Source organism: Palaemon carinicauda, chromosome 17 (assembly GCF_036898095.1).
Source record: "Palaemon carinicauda isolate YSFRI2023 chromosome 17, ASM3689809v2, whole genome shotgun sequence".
In the NCBI taxonomy this organism is placed as follows: Eukaryota; Metazoa; Arthropoda; class Malacostraca; order Decapoda; family Palaemonidae; genus Palaemon; species Palaemon carinicauda.
The window spans coordinates 32,165,468-32,187,967 of NC_090741.1; the positions used below are offsets into that span (position 1 = coordinate 32,165,468).

At 36.9% G+C, this 22,500-nt stretch overlaps 2 protein-coding genes across 2 annotated transcripts in view; both read left to right on the forward strand.

Moving 5' to 3' along the window:
* Nucleotides 1–4,995, forward strand: part of LOC137656293 (spidroin-1-like) — a 20,813-nt gene extending 15,818 nt beyond the window's left edge. Inside the window, exons 3-4 of the mRNA XM_068390464.1 lie at nt 755–2,893; nt 4,330–4,995. Coding sequence (XP_068246565.1) covers nt 755–2,893; nt 4,330–4,995 — 2,805 coding nt within the window. The remainder of the gene's footprint in view (nt 1–754; nt 2,894–4,329) is intronic.
* An 81-nt stretch (nt 4,996–5,076) lies between these two features.
* Nucleotides 5,077–8,216, forward strand: LOC137656294 (mucin-22-like). The gene is made up of 3 exons (XM_068390465.1): nt 5,077–5,210; nt 5,639–7,524; nt 7,555–8,216. Exons 1-3 carry the CDS (start codon nt 5,077–5,079, stop codon nt 8,214–8,216), a joined length of 2,682 nt encoding a protein of 893 aa, XP_068246566.1.
* Nucleotides 8,217–22,500: the final 14,284 nt, after the last annotated feature.

Sequence of the window (22,500 nt, forward strand, 5' to 3'; positions counted from 1 at the left end):
ACCCTTTTGCTCCCTGAATTCCTGGACGCTTTTCTACTTACTCTTTCGTAAAACAATCTTTTTCCCCTTTCAGTGAATTATCGTTTGTATTTCTCATTCCATAAATCATTGGGGTCCCCGAAGAAGGTTCGGTCTATACATCAGTTTACGGAGTAGGCGAAGCTCTCGTTCAAAGAGCGTAAATATCTGCTTACCAGGAATCCATAACTCACATTCTCAGCACCTCCTAAATCAAAAAGGATGACCGACGCACCCATGCAAATTCACTGTAAAATATAACTTGTAAAAGTCAGGATGGTGACTTCTGGCGAGTTATTTGCATCACCTTCAGACGGTCTTCAACGTTATGTCCACCAAAGATATATCAGAGTTTAAGGACATTTTTTTTTTCATGGTGTCAAGGATGATTTATGCGATGAGGGGGAGTAAAGCTATACTTGAAAATTTTATTTTATAACTTTGGTTGATTTTCTATTATGAATCTTTTGTATTTGCTTCCCATGTAACTGGAATATACTGTAAAAGATTTATTTTCTATTTTATGCTTTTTGTGTTTCCTTTACATGCAACGAAAACGAAGCTGTAAAAGCTTTAAGCTGATATTTATTAGGTAAGAGATGATCAAACAAATTTGGTTTCTCATTGACCGAAAAGAATACTGAAAATGGAATAGTCTCGTGATAGGCCAACCATATTTTAAAACCCCAATACATTCACTGATGCTGGTGATGGCGATGCTGGCGATGCTGGTGAGAGCAATGCTGGTTATAACGGTGAAGGTGATGGCAATGCTGATAATGCTAGTGATGGCATTGCTGGTTATAGCGGTGATGGTGATGGCGATGCTGGTGATGCTGGCGAGGGCAATGCTGGTTATAACGGTGAAGGTGATGGAAATGATGGTGATGGCAATGCTGATAATGCTGGTAATGGCATTGTTGGTTATAGCGGTGATGGTGATGGCAATGATGGTGATGGCAATGCTGGTGATGGCAATGTTGGTTATAACGGTGAAGGTGATGGTAATGATGGCGATGGCAATGCTGGTTATAGTGGTGATGATGATGGCAATGATGGTGATGGCAATGCTGATGATGCTAGTGATGGCAATGCTGGTTATAGCAGTGATGGTGATGGCAACGATGGTGATGGCAATGCTGATGATGCTAGTGATGGCAATACTGGTTATAGCAGTGATGGTGATGGCAACGATGGTGATGGCAATGCTGATGATGCTAGTGATGGCAATACTGGTTATAGCAGTGATGGTGATGGCAACGATGGTGATGGCAATGCTGATGATGCTAGTGATAGCAATACTGGTTATAGCAGTGATGGTAATGGCAATACTGGTTATAACAGTGATGGTGATGGCAATGCTGGTTATAGCAGTGATGGTGGTGGCAATGCTTGTGATGGTGGTGATGGCAATGCTGGTTATAGCTGTAATGATGATGGCAATGCTGTTTATAGCGGTGAAGGTGATGTCAATGCTAATAATGGCAATGCTGGTGATGGCAATGCTGGTTATAGCGGTGATGGTGATGGCAATGATGGTGATGGTAATGCTGGTTACAGCGGTGCTGGTGATGGCAATGCTGGTTATAGTGGTGTTGGTGATAACAATACTAGCGATGGCAATGCTGGTGAAGCTAGTGATGGCAATATTGATGTTGCTGGTGATGCCATTGCTGGTTATAGCGGTGATGGTGATGGCAATGATGATGATGGGAATGCTGATGATGGCAATAATGATGATAATGCTGGTGATGCTGGTGATGGAAATGCTGGTTATAGCGGTGATGGTGATGGCAATGATGGTGATGGTAATGCTGGTGATGCTAGGAATGGAAACGCTGGTTATAGTGGTGATGGAGATGGCAATGATGGTGATGTCAATGATGGTGATGACAATGCTAGTGATGCTGGTGAAGGCAATGCTGGTTATAGCAGTGATGGTGATTGCATTGATGGTGATCGCAAAGCTAGTAATGCTGGTAATGGCATGGCTAGTGAAGGCAATGGGGGTGATGACAATGATGGTGATGACAATACTGGAGATGCTGGTTATAGTGGTGCTGGTGATGTCAATGCTGGTTATAACGGTGATGGTAATGGCAAGGCTGGTGATGCTGGTGATTGCAATGATGGTGATGACAATGCTGGTGATGCTGGTTATGGCAATGCTGGTTATAGCAGTGCTGGTGATGGCAATGCTTATTATAGCGGTGCTGGTGATGGCAATGCTGGTTATAGCAGTGCTGGTGATGGCAATTCTTGTTATAGCAGTGCTGGTGATGGTAATGCTGGTACTAGCAGTGCTGGCGATAGCAATGCTGGCTATAGTGGTGCTGGTGATGACAATTCTGGTTATAGTGGTGCTGGTGATGGCAATGCTGGTTATAGTGATGATGATGATGGCAATGCTGGTGATGCTGGTGAGGGCGATGCTAGTTATAGCAGTGCTGGTTCTAGTAGTGCTGGTGATGTCACTGCTGGTTATAGTGGTGCTGGCGATAGCAATGCTGGTTACAGCGGTGTTGGCAATGGCAATGCTGGTTATAGCAATGCTGGTTACAGCGGTGTTGGTAATGGCAATGCTGGTTATAGCATTGCTGGTGATGGAAATACTGGTTATAGCGGTACTGGTGATGGCAATGCTAGTTATAGCGGTGCTGGTGATTGTTCTAGTAGTGCTGGTGATGGCAATGTTGGTTATAGTGGTGCTGGTGATGGCAATGCTGCTTACAGCGGTGCTGATGATAGCAGTGCTGGTGATGGCAAAGCTGGTTATAGCGTTGTTGATGATGGCAATACTGGTTATAGGGGTGCTGGTAAGGGCATTGCTGGTTATAGCACTTCAGGTGAGGCAATGCTGGTTATAGCAGTGCTGGTGGGTGCAATGCAATGCATCATTCAACCTACAATGACGTCCAAACTTATGGTTGATTATGTGAATTGGACCCTTAGCTTAACCGTGACCTTGACCTTTGACTTTGACCTTCCAAAATTTGATCATTTCAGGCTTTTTCATAACAGTTAATTAATGATATTTTTATTATTCTACGATTAAAATTGTGGCCAGGAAGCTGTTCACAAACAAACACACAAACAGGGGGTAAAACCTATTCTCTTTCTAACTTCGTTGGCGGAGGTAAAGAGACTGACTGCACACTTTCAGCTCCGTTTGAACTAAAAGAAATTAATCGTTTTATATATTTGGCTGCCTTTCCCAACAGAGCTTTCATGCTAGATAACTAGCTCCAATGGATTCAATAGTCTTTCGTTAAGTAATTAGGATCGAATTGATATATATATATTTATATATATATATATATATATATATATATATATATATATATATATATATATATATATATATATATATATACATATAAATATACGTATATATATATATATATATATATATATATATATATATATATATATATATATATATATATATATATATATATATATTATTATTACACTTAATATATATATATATATATATATATATATATATATATATATATATATATATATATATATATTATTACACTTAATATATATATATATATATATATATATATATATATATATATATATATTTATATATATATATATATATATATATATATATATATATATATATATATATATATATATATATATATATATATATATATATATATATATATATATATATATATATATATATATATATATATATATATATTTATTTATATATATATATATATATAAATTTATTTATATATATATATATATATATATATATATATATATATATATATATATATATATATATATATATATATATATATATATATATATACTGTATATATATATATATATATATATATATATATATATATATATATATATATATATATATATATATATATATATATATATATATATTTATATATATAAATAAATATATATATATATATATATATATATATATATATATATATATATATATATATATATATAAACCTGAAGAAATATACCTTCAATTGAAAGTTCAGAAATAACCAAAACAACATTCAAGTTAAGTAACATCCAATAAATAATACGAGACAACGATGTAGTGACCGATCTCTCCTAAAAAAAAAATCGTCGTTTGTTACACGACCTAAATACCGCATTGTAGGCCTACTCCCGTTTCGAATATTCGCGAAACTTTAGCGAGTGTTGCGAAATCCATTAAAGTTGCAATCGCGTTAATTAGTTTCGAGCACCCAAAGCCGAACTTCCAGTCTTCATTAGCGAATTCGAGTCTTGTTTACAATCAACTTATTTGAGAGCGATGCCGGTGATGGCAGTGCTGGTTATAGCGGTGGTGGTGATAGCACTACTGATGGTAGAAATTTCGGTGATGGCAGTGGTGGTAATAGCGGTGCTGGTGATAGCACTGATGATGGTAGAAATGTCGGAGATGGCAGTGGTGGTAATAGCGGTGCTGGTGATAGCACTGCTGATGGTAGAAATTTCGGTGATGGCAGTGGTGGTAATAGCGGTGCTGGTGATAGCACTGTTGATGGTAGAAATGTCAGTGATGGCAGCGGTGGTAATAACGGTGGTGGTGATAGCACTACTGATGGTAGAAATTTCGGTGATGGCAGTGGTGGTAATAGCGGTGCTGGTGATAGCACTGCTGATGGTAGAAATGTCGGAGATGGCAGTGGTGGTAATAGCGGTGCTGGTGATAGCACTGCTGATGGTAGAAATTTCGGTGATGGCAGTGGTGGTAATAGCGGTGCTGGTGATAGCACTGTTGATGGTAGAAATGTCAGTGATGGCAGCGGTGGTAATAACGGTGCTGGTGATAGCACTGCTGATGGTAGAAATGTCGGTAATGGCAGTAGTGGTAATAGATGTCCTGGTGATAGCACTGCTGATGGTAGAATTGTCGATGATGGTAATGCTGGTTATAGCAGTGCTGGTGATAGCACCTCTGGTGGTAGATAAGTTGTTGATAGCAGTGCTGGATATAGCGGTGCTGGATATAGCGGTGCTGGTGATAGCACTGCTGATGGTAGAAGCGTCATTATGGCAGTACTGGTTATAGCAGTGTTGGTAATAACATTGCTAGTGGTAGATATGTCGTTCATGGCAGAGCTGGTTATAGCGCTGCTAGTGATAGCACTGCTGGTGGCAGAAATGTCGGTGATGGCATTGCTGGTGTTAGCACTGCTGATAGTTGAAATATCTATGATGGCAATGCTTGTTATAGCAGAGCTGATGATGGTACTGGTGTAGTAGAAATGTCCCTGATGGCAATGCTGGTTGTAGCATTGCCAGGGAAGGCAATGCTGGTTACAGCAGTGCTGCTGATGGTACTGGTGTAGTAAAAATCTCAGTGATGATAGTATTGGTCATAGTAGTGCAGGATAGCACTGCTGTTTGTAAAAATGTCAGTAATGGTAGTGCTGGTTATAGTGGTGCTGGTGAAATCACTGGTGTGGTAGAAATGCCAGTGATGGCAGTGCTAATTATTGCGGAGTCGGGATAGCACTGCTGTTGGTAGAACCGTTGGTGATGGCCTTGATGGTTATAGTAGTGCTAGTGATAACACCGCTGTTAGTTGAACTGTCGTTGATGGCAACGCTAGTTATAACGGTGCTGGTGATAGCAATACTGTTGGTAGAACTGTTGGCGATGGCAACGCTAGTTATAAATGTGCTAGTGATAGCACTGGTGTTGGTAGAACTCTCAGTGATGACAACGCTGGTATTAGTGGTGCTAATGAGGGCACTGGTGTTGGAAGAACTGTCAGTGAAAGCAATGCATGTTATAGTGGTGGTGGTGATGGCACTGCTGTTAGAAGAACTGTTGGTGAAGTCAACGCTTGTTATCGCGGTGCTGGTGATAGCACTGCTGTTACTAGAACTGTCGGTGATGGTAAAGCTTGTTATAGCGGTGCTGGTGATGGCACTGTTGTTAGTAGAGCTGTCGGTGAAGGCAACGCTGGTTATAGCGGTTCTGGTGATAGCACTGCTGTTAGTAGAACTGTTAGTGATATCAATGCTCATTACAGCACTGCTGGGGAGAGCACTGCTGTTAGTATAACTGTTAGTGAAGGCAATGCTGGTTATAGTGGTGCTGGTAATGGCACTGCTGTTAGTAGAACTGTTAGTGAAAGCAATGCAGGTTATAGTAGTGGTGGTGCTGGCACTGCTGTTACAAGAACTGTTGGTGAAGTCAACACTGGTTATAGCGATGCTGGTGATAGCAATGCTGTTAGTAGAACTGTCGGTGAAGGCAACGCTGGTTATAGTGGTTCTGGTGATAGCACTGCCATTGGTAAAACTGTTGGTGATAACAATGCTCGTTATTGCAATGCTGGTGATAGCACTGCTGTTAGTAGAACTGTTAGTGAAGGCAACACTGGTTATAGCGGTGCTGGTGATAGAACTGCTGTTAGTGCAACTGACGGTGATGGCAAAGCTGGTTATAGCGGTGCTGGTGATGGCACTGCTGTTATTAGAACTGTTACTGAAGGCAATGCTGGTTATAGTGGTGGTGGTGATGGCAATGCTGTAAGAAGAACTGCTGGTGAAGTCAACGCTGGTTATAGCGATGCTGGTGATGGCACCGTTGTTGGTAGAATTATTTGTATTTGTGATATCAATGCTCGTTATAGCACTGTTGGTGATAGCACTGCTGTTAGTAGAACTGTCAGTGAAGGCAATGCTGGTTATAGCAATGCAGGTGATAGCACTGCTCGTAGGAGAACTGCTAGTTATGGCAATGCTGGATATAGCGGTACTGGTGATTGCACTGTTGTTAGTAGAACTGTCGGTGAAAGCAACGTTGGTTACGGCGGTGCTGGTGATGGCACTGCTGATGGCAGAACTTTTTATGATATGATGGTACTCCTGTTGGCAGAACTTTTTATGATAGCAATGTTCATTATAGCACTGCTGGTGATAGCACTGCTGTTAGTAAAACTGTTAGTGAAGGCAACGCTGGTTAAAGCGGTGCTGGTGATAGTAGTTCTGTTAGTAGAACTGTCGGTGAAAACAGCGCTGGTTGTATGGGTGCTGGTGATAGCACTGCTGTTGATAGAACTATCGGAGGATGGTAATGCTGGTTATAGCAGTGCAGGTGATAGCACTGCTGTTGGTAGAACTGTTGGTGGAGGCAACGCTGGTTATAGCAGTGCTGGTAATATCACTGCTGCTAGTAGAATTGTCGAGGATGGCAATGCTGGTTATAGTGGTGCAGATGATAGCCCTGCTGTTAGTAGAACTGCTAGTGAAAGCAATGCTGGTTATAGCGGTGCTGGTGATAGTACTGCTGATAGTAAAACTGTTATTGAAGGCAATGCTGGTTATAGTGGTACTGGTGATGGCACTGCTGTTGATAGAGCTGTCAGTGAAGGCAACGCTGGTTATAGCAGTGCTGTTAATATCACTGCTGCCAGTAGAAGTGTTGAGGATTACAATGCTGGTTATAGCTGTGCAAGTGATAGCACTACTGTTAGTAGAACTATCGGTGAATGCAATGCTGATCTTAGCTGAGCAGGTGATGGCAATGCTGTTGGTAGAACTGTCGAAGGTGCCAATGCTGGTTATAGCGCTGCAAGTGATAGCACTGCTGTTAGTAGAACTGTCGGTGAAGGCAAAGCTGGTTATAGCGGTGCTGGTGATAGTACTGCTGATAGTAAAACTGTTATTGAAGGCAATGCTGGTTATAGTGGTACTGGTGATGGCACTGCTGTTGATAGAGCTGTCAGTGAAGGCAACGCTGGTTATAGCAGTGCTGTTGATATCACTGCTGCCAGTAGAAGTGTCGAGGATGGCAATGCTGGTTATAGCGCTGCAAGTGATAGCACTGCTGTTAGTAGAACTGTCGGTGAAGGCAACGCTGGTTATAGCACTGCTGGTGATAGCACTGCTTTTTGTAAAACTGTCAAGGATGGCAATGCTGGTTATAGCATTTCTTTGAGTAGAACTGTTAGTGAAAGCAATGCAGGTTATAGTGGTGTTGGTGATGGCACTACTGTTAGTATAACTGTTTGTGAAGTCTACGCTAGTTATATCGGTGCTAGTGATGGCACCGCTGTTGGTAGAACTATTTGTGATATCAATACTCGTTATAGCACTGTTGGTGATAGCACTACTGCAATGCTGGTTATAGTGCTGCTAGTGATTGCAATGCTGTTATTAGAACTGTTAGTTACGTAAATGCTGGATATAGCAGTACTGGTGATGGCACTGTTGTAATAGAACTGTCGATGAAGGCAACGTTGGTTATAGCGGTGCTGGTGATGGTACTGCTGTTGTAAAACTTTTTATGATAGCATTGCTCGTTATAGCACTGCTGGTGATAGCACTGCTGTTAGTAGAACTGTTAGCAAAGGCAACACTGGTTATAGCGGTGCTGGTGATAGCACTGCTGGTAGTAGAACTGTTGAAGATGGCAAAGCTGGTTATAGCTGTGTAGGTGATAACATTGCTGTTGGTAGTACTGTTGGTGAAGACAATGCTGGTTATAGAGGTGCTGGTGATGGCACTGCTGTCGATAGAACTATCGAGGATGGTAATGCTGGATATAGCAGTGCAGGTGATAGCAATGCTGATAGTAGAACTGTTAGTGAGGGCATTACTGGGTATAATAGTAGTGGTGATGGCAATTCTCTTGGTAGAACTGTCGGTGAAGGCAACGCTGGTTATAGCGGTGCTAGTAATATCACTGCTGCTAGTAGAACTGTTGAGGATGGCAATGCTGGTTATAGCAGTGCAGGTGATAGCACTGCTGTTAGTAGAACTGTTATTAAAGTCAATGCTGGTTATAGCGCTGTAGGGGATAGCACTGCTGATAGTAGAACTGTTAGTGAGGGCAATACTGGTTATAGTGGTACTGTTGATGGCGCTGCTGTCGGTAGAACTGTCGGTAAAGGCAACGGTGGTTATAGCGGTGCTGGTAATATCACTACTGCTAGTAGTAGTGTTGAGGATGGCAATGCAGGTGATAGCACTGCTGTTAGTAGAACTGTTGATGAAGTCAATGCAGGTTATAGCGGTGCTGGTGACGGCAATGCTGTTGGCAGAACTGTCGCAGGTGGCAGTGGTGGTTACAGCAGTGCAAGTGATAGCACTGCTGTTAGTAGAACTGTCGGTGAAGGCAACGCTGGTTATAGTGGTGCTTATGATAGCACTGCTGTTAGTAGAACTGTTAAGGGTGGCAATGCTGATTATAGCGGTGCAGGTGATAGCACTGCTATTAGTAGAACTGTCGGTGAAGGCAACGCTGGTTATAGCAGTGCAGGTGATAGCACTGTTGTTAGTAGAATTGTCGAGGATGGCAAAGCTGGTTATAGTGGTGCAGGTGAAAGCACTGCTGTTAATAGAACTGTCGGTGAAGGCAATGCTGGTTATTGCAGTGCTTGTGATAGCACTGCTGTTGGCAGAACTGTCAGTAATGGCAATGCTGGTTATAGCAGTGTTGTTAATTAAAATGCAGGTGATAGAAATGGAGGGTATAGTGGTGCTGGTGATTGGAATGCACGTGATAGCAATGGTGGTTATAGATGTGATGATGATAAGAATTAAGAATGTTGGTGGTAGCAATATTGGTTATAGCAGCGCTGGTGATTAGAATGAAGGTTACAGCAATGCTGATTAAAGCTGTGGTAGTGATTAAAATGCATGCGATAGCAACGAGGGGATACCAATGCTGTTGTTAGAAATATCGGTGATAGCACTGCCGGTCCCAGAAATGCTGTTGATCGCAATGATGTGGTAGCAATGTCAGTGATATCATGGTTGGGCATTGCTCTATCAATGCTTGTATTAGCAAAGCTGGTGGTAGCAATATTGGTGATAGCACTAATGTGATAGCAATTTCTAGCGATAGCAACTCTGGTTGTTGGAAGACTTCGAAATAATGTTGAACTGAACCAGGAAATATTCCGGTAAAGATTAAATGTTCTGGTCTTGGGAGATATTTCGAACATTTTTATTTCTTCAATTAGATCATGTTCGGATAATCAAACTCTCTCTCTCTCTCTCTGTTACTTTACATATATACACATGTACAACACACACATACATATATATATATATATATATATATATATATATATATATATATATATATATATATATATATATGTATATATATATATATATATATATATATATATATATATATATATATATATATATATATATATATATATATGTGTGTGTGTGTGTGTGTGTGTGTGTGTGTGTGTGTGTATGCATGTGGTAACCAGACTCTATGGAATAAAGGCAGTCAGGTGTTTTATAATAATAAAGATGCTATCAGGTTTTATCTATAAACCAAATAATATTCTGAATTTCGATTTATATCCAAAATCTCTTATATCATCAATTTGTTTAATAAAACTAAGACTTTGATTTTAGCAATCTCATAATTTCTCTTTATTTTGTATATCTAGATTTAGCATTACATGAAAAAAAAATAGAATCATTTTATATATTACATACTTTAATATTAATCTTAATAAGTAACTTCCTTCAAAGCTAAGGTTATACAAAACATTCTGTCTCTTATAATCGATTAAGTTGGACAGCTTAAGTGCACTTTTGGTCTGGGCTGTTTATTTCTTCTTGGTCAACCCCAGACAGCTTTATAACCTTCCTGGGCTCTAGATTTCTTGCGCAAACAATGCTATGGCTAAATCTTTTTGGGGGTGGGCGGCCGGGAATGGGCGTCATTGGGTGGAGAAAGGACAATGAGCGCCCACTTTGCAATGAGCAAAGTTTGACTTTGGACAATAACATTGCAGAGGCGACATTCTGAGCTTTGGGTGCTTTCGTGAAAATTTCTCTGCAGAAGAATAACTTTTATGTTTCTCTCTCTCTCTCTCTCTCTCTCTCTCTCTCTCTCTCTCTCTCTCTCTCTCTCTCTCTCTCTCTCTCTCTCTCTCTATCGTTCTTCCTCTTTTTCTTCTTTACAGAAGAATAACTTTTATGTTATCTCTCTCTCTCTCTCTCTCTCTCTCTCTCTCTCTCTCTCTCTCTCTCTCTCTCTCTCTCTCTCTCCTTCCTCTTCTTCTTCTTCTTCTTTACAGAAGAATAACTTTTATGTTTTCTCTCTCTCTCTCTCTCTCTCTCTCTCTCTCTCTCTCTCTTCTTCTTCTTCTTCTTCTTCTTCTTCTTCTTCTCATCAATGACTTTTTATACAGAAATTGCATCCATCGACTTTTCCTTTCAAAGTGTAAGACTTATAAATCACAATGAAAATTGTGCAGAAAATTCTGCAATTGATTTCGAATTTATCTGATATTGGTTTGTCTCATAGATACAGTATACTGTTCCCAGATATTTTTGGAGGATATTGAAGTTAATTGGGTTAATTATTCAAGGTTTTTTTACACTTGAAAGTGAAAAAAAATGTGATGGATAGAAAGATAAATTCAAGGCAGCTAATGGAAGGCTCTATTTGTCCTCTCCATATCTTTAGGAAACCAATTTACTATCTTTAAAAAGCCTCTCTCTCTCTCTCTCTCCTCTCTCTCTCTCTCTCTCTCTCTCTCTCTCTCTCTCTCTCTCTCTCTCTCTCTCTCTCTCTCTCTCTCTCTCTCTCTCTCTCTATATATATATATATATATATATATATATATATATATATATATATCCTATCTTGAAATATTTGGTAGAATATCCATTGAATATTCCTGTTCCTCTAAAAAGAGAAAATGAAGTTCATTAATAATTTTGAAGTCTTGATCAATAAGAACTGAAATTTATGTGGCCTTCGTTTGAATTTCCTGGAATAAATTGACGAAGGAAGGATTAATGAGTCAAATGATATCCCTGCTGAGGTAGTCTGCAAATTCATTCTCGTTTCTTGACAGAAAATCAAACGTCATTCATTCTATATCTATTCAGTATCCACCATCATCATCATCTCCTCCTACGCCTATTGACGCAAAGGGCCTAGGTTAGATTTTGCCAGTCGACTCTATCTTGAGCTTTTAATTCAATACCTCTCCTTTCATCATCTCCCACTTCACGCTTCATAGTCCTCAGCCATGTTGGTCACACTTCCAACTCTTTTTGTGCCCTGTGAATCTGGTTTAACGTTTGGTGAACTAATCTCTCTTTGGGAGTAAGTGAAGAGCATGCCCAAACCATCTCCATCTACCCCTCACCATGATCTAATCCACATAAGGCACTCGAGTAATCCCTTTTATAGTTTCATTTCTAATCCTGTCCTGCCATTTCACTTCGAAAACTCTTCTAAGGTCTGTTATAAAATTTACAAAATTTGTTTGATATTTTTTCATTGACATACCACGACTTATGTCCATACAGTAACACCGATCTCACTAAACTGATATATAACCTCATTTTTACTTATAATTTCAGAAGACTTAATTCCTAAATTTTACGCAATCCAGCTTTTCTCTGATTTGCTTTTTCGATATTCATGTCATTAGTAATTAACATTACTTCGTATCATTGAGGTTTTTACATGTGGCTTTCATTGCAACTCTCTCTCTCTCTCTCTCTCTCTCTCTCTCTCTCTCTCTCTCTCTCTCTCTCTCTCTCTCTCTCTCTGATATGGGATTATCCTATCTTTTCATGTTCTTTTTCTTTTTTTCCGAACGTGAACGTTCTACTGTGATTATTTTACTAAAATATATATATATATGAATAAGGACAGAATATTACCTTCAATGCCAAAATTGACACGTGCCAGTTAATTACAAAATTCAGAGAATCGTCTATGTAATTTCTTTAATTTCATTAGCAACATAGTTATTAAAAATTAATTCCCTCGAAAATATTATCAGTGAGAATATTTTTTTACACTGGATATCCCAAAATGATAATCTGACATAAAAGCTCAAACTTGCAGTAAATGCCTTCATGTTGAACAGGCTGACACAAGTCTCTTTTATAGTTTATATTTGAAAAATCTGTTTTTATTGGTGCTACAGTTCTAAAAATATCATATTTTAAATATACATTTCTTCTCATATAGTTTATTCATTTTCTTATTTCCTTTTCCTGCTGGGCTATTTTTTCTGTTATAGCTCCTGGGCTTATGCCATCCTGCTGTTCTAACTAGGGTTGTAGCTTAGCTCTTAATAATAACAAATACTGAATTTTGTAATAAATTCCTAAAAAACTTGTTAAATAAACGCTAAATTATACCAAGAAATTATTCCCCAGAAAATACCCAAATGAGTTTGTCTCACAACTGTAATTTGTAATAAATTCCTAAAACTTTATCATGAAATACATAATAAATTATACCAGGAAATTGTTTTCCAGAATATATCCAAATGAGATTCCAGCACAACTGTCTTTTATAATAAATTTTTGAAAAATTATCAATGAATAAGTTTTAAATTGTCCCCAAAAATTGTTCTCCAGAATATCCAGATATGATATTCTGACACAACTGTATTTATCATAGATTTATAAAAAAAAAAAAAAATAATAAAGATATGATAAACTATATTAAGAAATGAATCTGCAGACCAACCCTGAGCTAAATTCGTCTACAACAATGTCTCTGCCATAACCAGGTTTAACAGCGTAAGTTAACCAAAGGGGAACAGATTCCGCTCTGGTTGACAATCCCCGAACGAGGATGTGAATGGGTCCCGAGAGAGACGCCCCCTTTGGCAAGGCACATCCAAGGAGATCCCCGGATTATCCCGGCAGACCCTCCTTGGGCATACCCCGTTCTGACCCGGATTGGAACGTGTCACGGACCCCTGCTGACACTCTTCACTGGCACCATTCCCACCATTCCCACTCTGGAACGGTGCCTTTTTTCCAGGTCGTTGAGTTCCATCGGACATTCCAGTCCTCTGGAAGAAAGTGTTTGACAGGAGGACATGGGAGCGACGCCAGGTCTCTTGGCCAAACACGTCACTGGAAAGTGTTATCTTTTCTTTATTATCTGTCTTCGATTAGGGTCATTATCAAGACTGATTAAGACACCATCGAAAATCTGTTCGGAAAAAAGTAAAAGATTTTCTATTTCTACCTCCGCCAACGAAGTTGGAAAGAGGTTATGTTTTACCCCCTGTTTGTGTATGTGTTTGTGAACAGTTTCCTGGCTACATTTTTTATCGTAGAGTAATGAAACTCGCAGGGATTAACTGATATGTAAATATCTGGAAATTATTAAGTTTTGGAAGGTTAAGGTCAAAGGTCAAGGTCACGGTCAAGCAAAAGGTCGAGAAATAAGCTGCCGCGGCGGAGGTCTACGCTCTGTTGAGTACCCTTCTCGTTTCCTTATGGGATTAAGGTCTCAGTTAAGTCTGACGTCTTATACCCTCACAAAATATTTTTCCTTTATGTTCTTTAATTTAAGGTCTTAGCTAAGACTGGTATAAGACATTGCACACTTACTGTAAAAGAGTCTATGTTCTCTATTTTCTCATTGGATTTTAGATCTTAGCCAATGTAGATGTAAGGCACCATCACAAATATATTTCAAAACGTGGGTTTATTATTTTTTTCCCCTTTATATATAATCTTACACTGATAAAAAACGTAATTTTAATCGGAAATTCTCCGTAAAAAATACAGTGTTCTCGGCCTTATTTCAGTAAAATACAGGCGGCCGTGGTTTTTAAATCTACTTTGTTACTATTTTTTACGGGTTGGTGACCGTCCCTTTGCGTCAATATATCCGTTTTTAAAACGGTAAATGCCTGGCAACATGTTTTCCAGGATTTTTACAAGTTTTATTTTACGGCAAGTTTTTAAGTGTATCTAAAATATATAAGACGTTACAAAGTTATATATGTGTGTATATATATATATATATATATATATATATATATATATATATATATATATATATATATATATATATATATATATATATATATATATTTATATACAGTATATATATATGTATATATATATATATATATATATATATATATATATATATATATATACATACATATTAATTTTTTTTATTACTTGAATCTCATGAATTCAGAAATGATCAGTAAACGATCTTCAGAATTGAATATATATATATATATATATATATATATATATATATATATATATATATATATATATATATATATATATATATATATATATATATATATATATGTATGTATATATATATATGTATATATATACATATATATATATATATATATATATATATATATATATGTATATATATATAGACTGTATATATATACATATATATATATATATATATATATATATATATATATATATATATATATATATATATATATATATATAAAACTTTGTAGCCTATACGTGTTTTCCTACAAACATCTTGTAGGAAAATAATCTCAAGGTCTGTTTTGTAGGATTCTAATCATACTTGCTTATAAAATTGGTGTCATTTATTTGATGTTAGTATAAAATAACGCTTTAAAGCTATTTTCTACCACAAACTGAATGTTTCTAGGGACAATTATTCACTTAAGATTGATATAAAATCTTTAAATAAATAATATTCATGATTTTTTTATTTCAGAATTTCTTTTAAAAACTGATGTCATTTATTTGATATTAGTATAAACAAGCACTTTATTTTCAACCCCAAACTAAGTATTTCTGTGGGCAATTATTAACTTAAGATAGATAAAAAATCTTCAAAAATAAAGGATATTAATGATTATTTGATTTCAGAACTTTATAATACTCTTAAAAACTAGGAAGGTTTAATTTTTCATTTTTTATGGAAGATGAATGAAAAGAAAATATATTCCTTGTGAAAATACATTCAAGAAAGGATAAAGTTATGTTTCTTTATCAAGACCCCAAAAGTATTTCAAATCACACCAGGGATTAATATCCTTAAAGCGCCTTGAGGAAACTAATATCTTAAATATAATCTTTATTCCGTAAAAAAAAAAAGGATATATCCTTCAACTTGATTAAAAATCTCTATATCAGTATCGTTGGTCGATATATCCATCTTTATAATGAAAGATATACAATATTGATCCAAATGATGAAAGTTAATCATCAAACTATAAGGATAAGTAGAAATTATTTATCACTGTTAAAAATAACCGTAATTTTAATCGGAAATTCTCCATAAAAATACACTGTTCTCAGAAATATTACAGTAAAATACAGGCGACCGTAATTTTACCTTACGTTGTTAATATATTTTACGGGTTGGTGACCGTAATATCACTCTTTTACGTCAATATATCCGTTTTGAAAAGGTAAAAATTCTGGAATAAATGTTGCCAGGCCTTTACCGTTTTTTAATGCAAATTTCGAACAGTGTATGTTATCGGTTTGAGTGTGGGAATTTGTACTCGTGTGCTCAAATTTATATTGGCCTTATTTTTTTCTTCATCCTCCCCTCTCTTGGGAAAATCAACATCAATGTCAACATACAGTACTTGTTTACACTTGGTTTGGTTGATTATAAACAAATTCGCCTTTAGAATGAAATTTTGGTTTAATTCTTGTCACGTTTGCTCAGAAGTCGCACCTTTAAAGTCCACCCTAGTCCACCCTGTTAAAAATCTACCGTAAAAAACGGTAAAAATGCGAGAATAAATGTTGCCAGGCATTTATCGTTTTAAATACGGATATATTATTGTAAAGGTGTGATATTACGGTCACCAACCCGTAAAAGATAATAACAAAGTAAGGTAAAATTACGGTCACCTGTATTTTACTGAAATACGGATGAGAACACTATATTTTTACTGAGAATTTCTGATTAAAATTACAGTTTTTTTTTTTTCAACAGTGCAAGTTTACGTGTTGTCAAAATCTCAACGTACAGTAATTTTACACATTATAAGAAAACTTTTGGAGAGGAAGAATCTATTTAAAGGTGTTAAATCATTTTATAAGCCAATAAAGTTGCTTTTAAGGGATGGATTAAAGATAGAAACAAAATATGACTTTATTTTTATTTTTTTTTTAAATAAAAATTTCGTATTTATAGTGTCGTTTCAAATTCATTATCAACTCGAGGGGCACTCAGTAGAGCGCAGACCTCCACCGCTACAGCTTATTTCTGGACCACTTGCTTGACCTTAACCTTGACCTTTCACCTTAACATGTATCAATCGGCGTGGATTTTCATACACTCAAATATGAATCAAGTTTGAAGTCTCTGTGACAACGATGTCCAAACTTATGGCTGATTACGGGAATTGGACATTTTGCTTGACTCTGATCTTGACCTTTGACCTTGACCTTCCAAAATCTAATCCTTTCTAGTTTTTTTTTTACATAACAGTTAATCCCTTTAAGTTTCATTAGTCTTCGATTAAAATTGTGGTCAGGAAGCAGTTCCCAACAAACACACACACAGGCGGTAAAACATAACCTCCTTCCAACTTCGTTGGCGAAGATAAGGATGAGGATGAACAGTTTCTATTTTTTCTTAATTACTTATCAATAGCAGTAATTTCGAAATCATTATTATAATACGTCCTCTGTTCGTAAGTTGAAGTGTAACATTATTTATTGAGCCCAAATAAAACATATCGTCTTATTCTGCTACACTTCCTCCGTTTCGAGTCTTACTTTAGTGGAGTAATCTCCTGATCTTCTGCTTCAGATATTGAAGACCTCCTTCATTTTTAGCAGCAAAAAAAAAAAAAAAAAAAAAAAAAAAAAAAAAAAAAAAAAAAAAAAAACCGTCCAGTCAATCTGGGACAAATTTCCACCTAACCTCCACTAATTGCAATAGAAATGACACCAACTGGAATTAGTTGAGTCAGCTCTCTCTCTCTCTCTCTCTCTCTCTCTCTCTCTCTCTCTCTCTCTCTCTCTCTCTCTCTCTCTTCCTAATAACAGTTTCGACCTTTTTCTTATATCTTCATTTACAACCCGATCCCTGTACTTATAATTAATTCATTTGACCACAAATATTTGATTTTCAGTAATGAATGAAATCTGTGTTACCATTTCACGGTCAATATAATAAGAAAATATCTACATAAAGCATGAAAAGCATCAAGGCAATCTATCTTGCCATAAATTCGTTTTGGCTTTTTAAATATTTTTGCATGGCTGCAATTATGGCATCACTGACGTCCTTTTACCATTTCAAGATAGTCATTATTATTTTTATTCATTTCTTTACGTCGCTTTATATCTGATGTTTGTTATGTAGAAATGAATGAACTTGTAAATTTTCATATAACTTAGTTTATCGTATTTACCGTAACCACCCGTTGAAATACCACCGCTAGAGAGTTCTTGGGTCCTTTGACTGACCAGACAGTACTACATTTGATTCATCTCTCTGGTTACGGCTCATTTTATGTTTGCCTACAAATACACCGAATAGCCTGGCCTATTCTTTACACATTCTCCTCTTTCCTCATACACTTAACAACACTGAAATTACCAAACAATTCTTCTTCTCTCATTAGGTTAACTACTGCACTATAATTATTCAGTGGCCACTTTCCTCTTGGTAAGGGTAAAAGAGAGCTATTAGCTATGGTAAGCAGCTCTTCAAGGAGAAAGACACTCCAAAATCAAACCATTGTTCTCTAGTCATGGGTTGTGCCATAGCCGCTGTACCATGGTCTTCCACTACATTATGTTAGAGATCTCTTGCTTTAGGGTACACTCGGGCACACTATTACATCTTGTTTCTCTTTTTCTTGTTATTTTGAAGTTTTTATAGTTTATATATGAAAGATTTGTTTTGGTGTTGTTATGGTTCTTAAAATTCTCTTGTAGTTTATTTTCTTGTTTCCTTTCCTCACTGGGCTATTTTCCATGCTGCAGCCCTTGAGCTTATAGCATCCTGCTTTTCCAACTAGGGTTGTAGCTTAGCAAGTAACAATAATAATAATAATAATAATAATAATAATAATAATTCATCCCTTGTTCAACTCGGCGTGCTATCCTGGTTAAATATGTAACCAACCAACCACGTTACAACATTTTATTTTAGATTTGTACTTTTACCAGGAATTCAAATTATTCATTCATAGAATAGAGTATGAATCATTTCCTTTGACTTAGAAAATACGGTTTTATCACGTCAAAAATGTCAACGATCGAAAAAGGAAAGAACTTGTCTGGATAAAATATGAATAACATCCTTATCCGGATTATTATTATTATTATTATTATTATTATTATTATTATTATTATTATTATTATTATTATTATTATTATTATTATTATCTAAGCTACAAACCTAGTTGGAAAAGCCTGATACTATAAGCACAAGGATTCCAACAGGGAAAATTGGCCCGGTGAGGAAAGAAGGCAAGGAAATAAATAAACTGCAGGAGAAATAATGAACAATTAAAGTGAAATTTTTTAATAATACTAATAGCATTCAAATAGATCTTCCATATATAAACTATACAATCTACAATAAAACAAGAGTAGGAGAAATAACATAGAATAGTGTGCCTAAGTGTACCCTCAAGTAAGAGAACTCTACCTCAAGACAGTGGAAGACAATGGTAGAGTGGCTATGGAACTACCCAAGACTAGAGATCAATGATTTGATTTTGGACTGTCTTTCTACTAGAATAGCAGCTTACCATAGCTAAAGACTGTCTTCTACCTTTAGAATTGTAGTGGCCTATGTGGTATCGTCCCTGACTGGTGATCACCAGACTGGGGTTCGAGTCCCGCTCAAACTCGTAGGTTCCTTTATTCGTTGCAACCTCACCATTTATGTAAGTTAAGGATAGGGCGTTTGGGAAGTCTATAAGTCTATCTCCTGAGACATCAATACCCATTGCCTGGCACTCCTTGGACCTAGCTTTTGTGGAGAAGGGGCTTGGACGCTGATCATACGTATATACAAGGGCATTGGCCTGCTTGCAAAGGCAATGTTACTGTCCCTTGCCTCTTCCATTCATGAGCGGCCTTTAAACCCTTAAACAAAGAGGAAAGTAGCCACTAAACAATTACTGTGCAGTAGTTGACCCCTTGAGTGAACAACATTCTTCGTAACAGGCATCCTCACACTTCTTTTTATTAACGTGATTTCCCATTTGTATGGGGTAGGTACAGTTGGCTTCTTTTTGAAGAACTTTGCTTCGGCTTTGGGGTAGACCGTAGTCCCTATCGGCTGCCCTGACTGACATTGCTTAGACCCCAGTAGCGTATGTTCATGCACTGTACCAGTCACCAGCGTCCTTCTCCCAGCAGCGAGGAGTCCTGGCACTGCTACTCGCTAAACAGGACTCAAAACTATTTCGTAAAATGTCGATGTCATTAGTGAAGGCAGAGATCGGTTAATCGCTGTTAAACTCTTCTAAAATAACAGGATAGAAACTGTTCCGCATGTAGTGTAGGTAATGTCCGGTTCAGAGGCTTTTGGCTAATCAGTCCCCATTAGCAACTGAGATCAGCGGAAATAACATTAATTGGCCAATTCTCTTTAACTGTTTTTCTCTCTGGGGGTTAATCGTTTATGTTTGCGTGTTATTGTTTTTGTTGGTTAATGGACTTCTTAACTACGAAGATACAAACACACACCACACACACGTGCGCACACACACGTGCGCACACACACACACACACACACACATATATATATATATATATATATATATATATATATATATATATATATATATATATATATATATATATATGTATATATATATATATATATATATATATATATATATATATATATGTATATACACACATATATATGCATATATATATATATATATATATATATATATATATATATATATATATATATATATATATATATATATATATATAACTTTGTCGATGATGAATGGAGAAGTATTGATTTAAAAATCTCAAGATAGAGACGACTGGTGAAATCTAACCAAGGGCCTTTGCGTCAATAGACGTAGGAGGAGACGACAACGACGATGATGATGATGATGACGATGATGATGATGATGATGATGATATATACATACAACAAAAATGCAGCCGTTTCTAATCCATTGCAGGACAAAGGCATCAGACACATCAGTTTTCATCCCTATCCCGGCCATAGCGGATTAGTGATGGTAGGAGATTTTCATCTGATCGTTCACAGCAAACCAATCTGGTATGGGTGGCCCTGACTAGTATAACTTGTTGATCATGGGGATACGCAAACTCTTTCACCACGTTAAGGTATTCCCACTATATTTACAGTGAATCCCAGATATCCCGGTATAAAGGTTAATGCCACACTGCTGGTGATCCATTTATGTCTGTATGTGTCTTAATCTACTAATGTTGTGGAAGGTTTCATCTATGACTCATCAGTTAAAGGATGAATGTGGCATTGACTTACATTGTTTCTTTCTTAGAGCCATCCCTTCTCTGGAGAAAAGTCCTGAAATTGAAACCAAATAGGGTTCTGCATCCAGTAGTAATTGAAATATATTGAAAGATATTTAAATAGGGTTGTGGTAGCCTTTTGGAAAAGTCCCTGGCGGGCGTTCTGCCAGACTCGGATTCGTAACCAGCTCAAGCTCGTTAGTTTCTTGTAGTGTCTGTAACCTCACCCTCCTTGTGAGCAAAGTATGGGGGTCTCGGGGGAGCTTATAAGTCTATCTGCTGAGTCATTAGCAACCGTTGCCTGGTCCTTCCTGGTCCTAGCTTGATGGAGAGGGGCCTTAGGCGCTGATCATATGTAAAGATAGTAGGTTGGTCAAGGCACCAGTCACCGTTGAGATACTACTGCTTGAGAGTTATTAGGTCCTTTGACTCGCCAGACAGTACTATATTGGGTCCATCTCTCTGGTTACGGCCCATTTCATATTTGCCGACACATATACAGAATAGTCTGGCCTATTCTTAACCAATTTCCTCACTCTCCATACACTTGACAACATTGAAATTACCAAACAATTCTTCTTTTCGCAAAAGGTTAACTACTGCTCTGTAATTGTCCAGTGGCTATTTTCCTCTTGATAAGGGTAGAAGAGACTCTTTAACTATGGTCAGCAGCTCCTCTAGGAGAAGGACACTCCAAAATTAAACCATTGTTCTCTAGTCTTGGGTAGTGCCATAGCCTTTGTAATATGGTCTTCCACTCTCTTGGGTTAGAGATCTCTTGCGTGAGGGTACACTCGGGCACACTATTCTATTTTGTTTCTCTCCCGCTTTCTATTTTGAAGTTTTTATCCTCTTGTTATTTTCAGGTATTTATAGTTTATATATGAAACATTTATTTCAATGTTGTTATTGTTCTTAAACTTATCTTGTAGTTTTTCCTTATTTCGTTTCCTCACTGCGCTATCTTTCCCTGTTTGAGCCCTTGGGCTTATAGCATCCTGGTTAGCAAGTAATAATAATAATAATAATAATAATAATAATAATAATAATAATAATAATAATAATAATAATAATAATTATATATGATCAGTCTCTAGGGCATTGCCAATGTCTTTTACCTCTGCCATTTATGAGCGGCCTTCAAACCTTAAATCAAGACATTGTCATTTTATGTTTCTATAGTCCAAAAAATCTAGGAAATTTATAATCAGTAGACAAATAAATATCAATAATAAAG